The 2953-nt window shown below is 30.6% G+C and overlaps 1 protein-coding gene across 1 annotated transcript; it reads left to right on the forward strand.

The window, feature by feature from the left end:
• The first annotated feature begins 1154 nt into the window (after positions 1-1154).
• LOC117179326 (spaetzle-processing enzyme-like) lies at positions 1155-2488 on the forward strand. The gene is made up of 2 exons (XM_033370994.1): positions 1155-1280; positions 2007-2488. The coding sequence occupies exons 1-2, from the start codon at positions 1244-1246 to the stop codon at positions 2324-2326; spliced, it is 357 nt and encodes a 118-aa protein (XP_033226885.1). The 5' UTR covers positions 1155-1243; the 3' UTR covers positions 2327-2488.
• The last annotated feature ends 465 nt before the right edge of the window (positions 2489-2953 follow it).

Raw genomic sequence — 2953 nt, forward strand, 5'->3', positions numbered from 1 at the left:
TGACAGACTGTAATATAAAAGCAAGGATACCCACATCGACATGGAACTTTTTCAGAAAAATTTTTTTTTGTTATTTTGTTGTTGTTGTAATTGGAAATGCAATGTTTTTTTTGTCTGTAAAATACAGCATTACGTCTATTTCGTAAGATTGGTTGCAGTCATCTGGTCTCGTTTCAATAATCACAAAAATCTGCGAGTACCCTATTTTCGTGGCTTAGAGAAAAATATAATGTAATAATATAGTACTTATGAATAATCATATGTAATAATAATTTTTATACTGTATGTTATCCTCCTTAGTTCTAATAATAAATTAGAAACGTTTTTTATTTGTTTAATATTTCTACAAGTTGTCTGAAGAATTTATGTATGTTTATTAAAAAAAAACTTTCTTTTATAAGGCTGTTGAGTCAATCTCTAACTTCGAAATTGACGCATCTTATCTCAGTAAATAAATACTTACGTGAGTGTTAGAAATTGTATCTTACCCAATAATTATCGTGTTAAATAGTCTTTTCTTCCCGATACACACTTTCAGTAGTTAACCATCACTGATCACTACTAAAAACTTCCACGTCAGAATTAAGGAAGCTATTATATCGTATATTACTAAACAATTATTATTACATATTTAGTATCATTGTATTATACTCTATTAGTACATTATTCCTCTAAGCCACAAAAACAGGTTACTCGCAAATTTTTGTGAGTATTGAAACTAGACCGAGTGACTGCCAAACTAGCCGAAGTTTTGTATTTTGCAGGCGCAAAAACTATACATTTTCAATAATAAAAAAAAAAAAGAAGAACCTTTTCAGGAAAAAGCTCTATGTCAATGCCGGCCTAATTGCCTTTAGATCACGTGGAAAATATATTACATTAACCCTTTAACGGCCAAGCTATGATCCCGTTAAATAAAAATCCTGGAAAAATTGAGGAACAATGTATAGCAATTTTCAGATTGATTTTTGCAACAACAAATTTATTTTTATAATTTTCTCGGTTTCTATTGCTTATACGATAAAATCGAACCACCTTACAAGATGCGGAACAGTCCACTTACATGTAATGCAAGAATTTATTTTGCGGAATTCTAAGCTCGTTACCTGAAAATTAGGATAATTGAAAATAGTGAATGTTGCTCAATGAATGATTATATTAATATTATAATTCATGTATAGAGAACGTAAGACCCATTTGCATAGTCAGAGATGAACTATTGACGAAGGATTTTGTTGGACAAATGGCTGAGGTTGCTGGCTGGGGAATATATGACATCAGTACGTATAATTGTAAAATTATAATTAGTTTATTACTAAAATTTACAGAAATTTAAATTAGATTGAAAATCAAATTTAAAATCCTATTTAACGTGCAATAATCAAGTTAATGTACAGAATTCCTAAAACTGAAACCAAGAATCTAAGGACCAAATTTGGACAACCACCATAAAATGTTCCTCTTGTAATTTAAAAGAAAAAAATTTAATAAAAAGAAAGGAAAAAATTTTTGGATTAGAATAAAAAAGAGGAAAGAAAAATGAGAAGGCATACAAGCAAATCCTCTTCCTTTTCTTTTTTTATTTCTTTCATCTTTTTTATTTTTAGTATTATCAAACCACAATAAAAAAAAAACATTTGTAAATAATATTCATCAACGTTTCGATACTCAGTTACTTATTTGAGCAGGTAGGAACAGTAATGAAACAGTGATGCTCTCTCTTTTATATCTGACAATCAAGTCAAATAAAGACTTAGGTATCGAAGAGAGAGTGTCATTGATGTCCAAATTTGGTTATTGGATTCTTGGTTTTATTTTCAGAAATTCTATACATTGGTTTATTACTAGTATTTTTAGTATGCTCTGTTAAAAAAAATTTTTCAACTTTTTCTTGAAATTCAAATGAAAATTTGAATTGATGAAAGTGTTTAAATAAAAAACATCCCTGGTTATATGCCATATCAGATCTTATTTTGAAGGAATTATCACAATATTTTATTCTTTAGACGATCCAAAGCCGAGTGTAACACTCCTAACAATTAAACTACCGATTGTTCACTTGGATAAATGCAGAAAATCTTTTAAGAATTATGCGGAGATTGGTGAAGGACAAATGTGTGTTGGAGGAATAGTTGGTCACGATTCCTGTGGAGGAGATAGTGGAGGACCGCTTATGAAAGTGGAAGCCCTCGAAGGACCTCCTAGATATTATTTAATAGGTGTTGTCTCATTTGGGGCAAAACATTGTGGAGAATCGGATACCCCTGCAGTTTATACGAAAATTTCTAAATATGTCACCTGGATTTTGGACAACATGCTACCGTAATTGACGAAAAATAGTCTTCTATTTTTCATCATATTGGTTGGAAAGGGTAGAGCCAACAAAATGCTATAATTTCTTATAGAAAGAGAAGTCTTCTTTTTTCATACATACACTGAGAATGTAAATTCAAACTTTTTGGGATGTGAATAAAAAAATCATATGTAATTTGTTATTTTGAATAAATTCTTTTGGATAGATTTGGATGCTTTGGAGACTAGTATTCAAAGAACAGGAAAACTAATTTTAATATTTTTTATGAAAGTTTAATCATAATTAGGTACATGTCTTTATAAAATAGTTAATGTTAAATTCACTCCGTATTAAAATAAATAATACTTATAGTGGTTTTTCGTAATAACTCATAATTAATAATCAATCGGCAATACAAAAAATCAGTTGGTAGTAGTAGGGTTGGGTAGCGACGCCGAAAGGCGAGACAGGTACCAGACCGCGACGGTAGATAGAGGCAGGGAGCAAAAAGCGTAGGTTCAATTGAGGCTTTTATCAAAAAGGAAGAGAGGGGAGAGGAAATAAAGAAGGAAATTAGGCGGGAAATGGCGGAACTTAGGAAAGAAATAAAAAAATGGGAAGAAGTCTGGGAAAATGTCAGGGAAAAGTTAGAAAATAGGA

Source organism: Belonocnema kinseyi, chromosome 9, assembly GCF_010883055.1.
Source record: "Belonocnema kinseyi isolate 2016_QV_RU_SX_M_011 chromosome 9, B_treatae_v1, whole genome shotgun sequence".
Classification (NCBI taxonomy): domain Eukaryota; kingdom Metazoa; phylum Arthropoda; class Insecta; order Hymenoptera; family Cynipidae; genus Belonocnema; species Belonocnema kinseyi.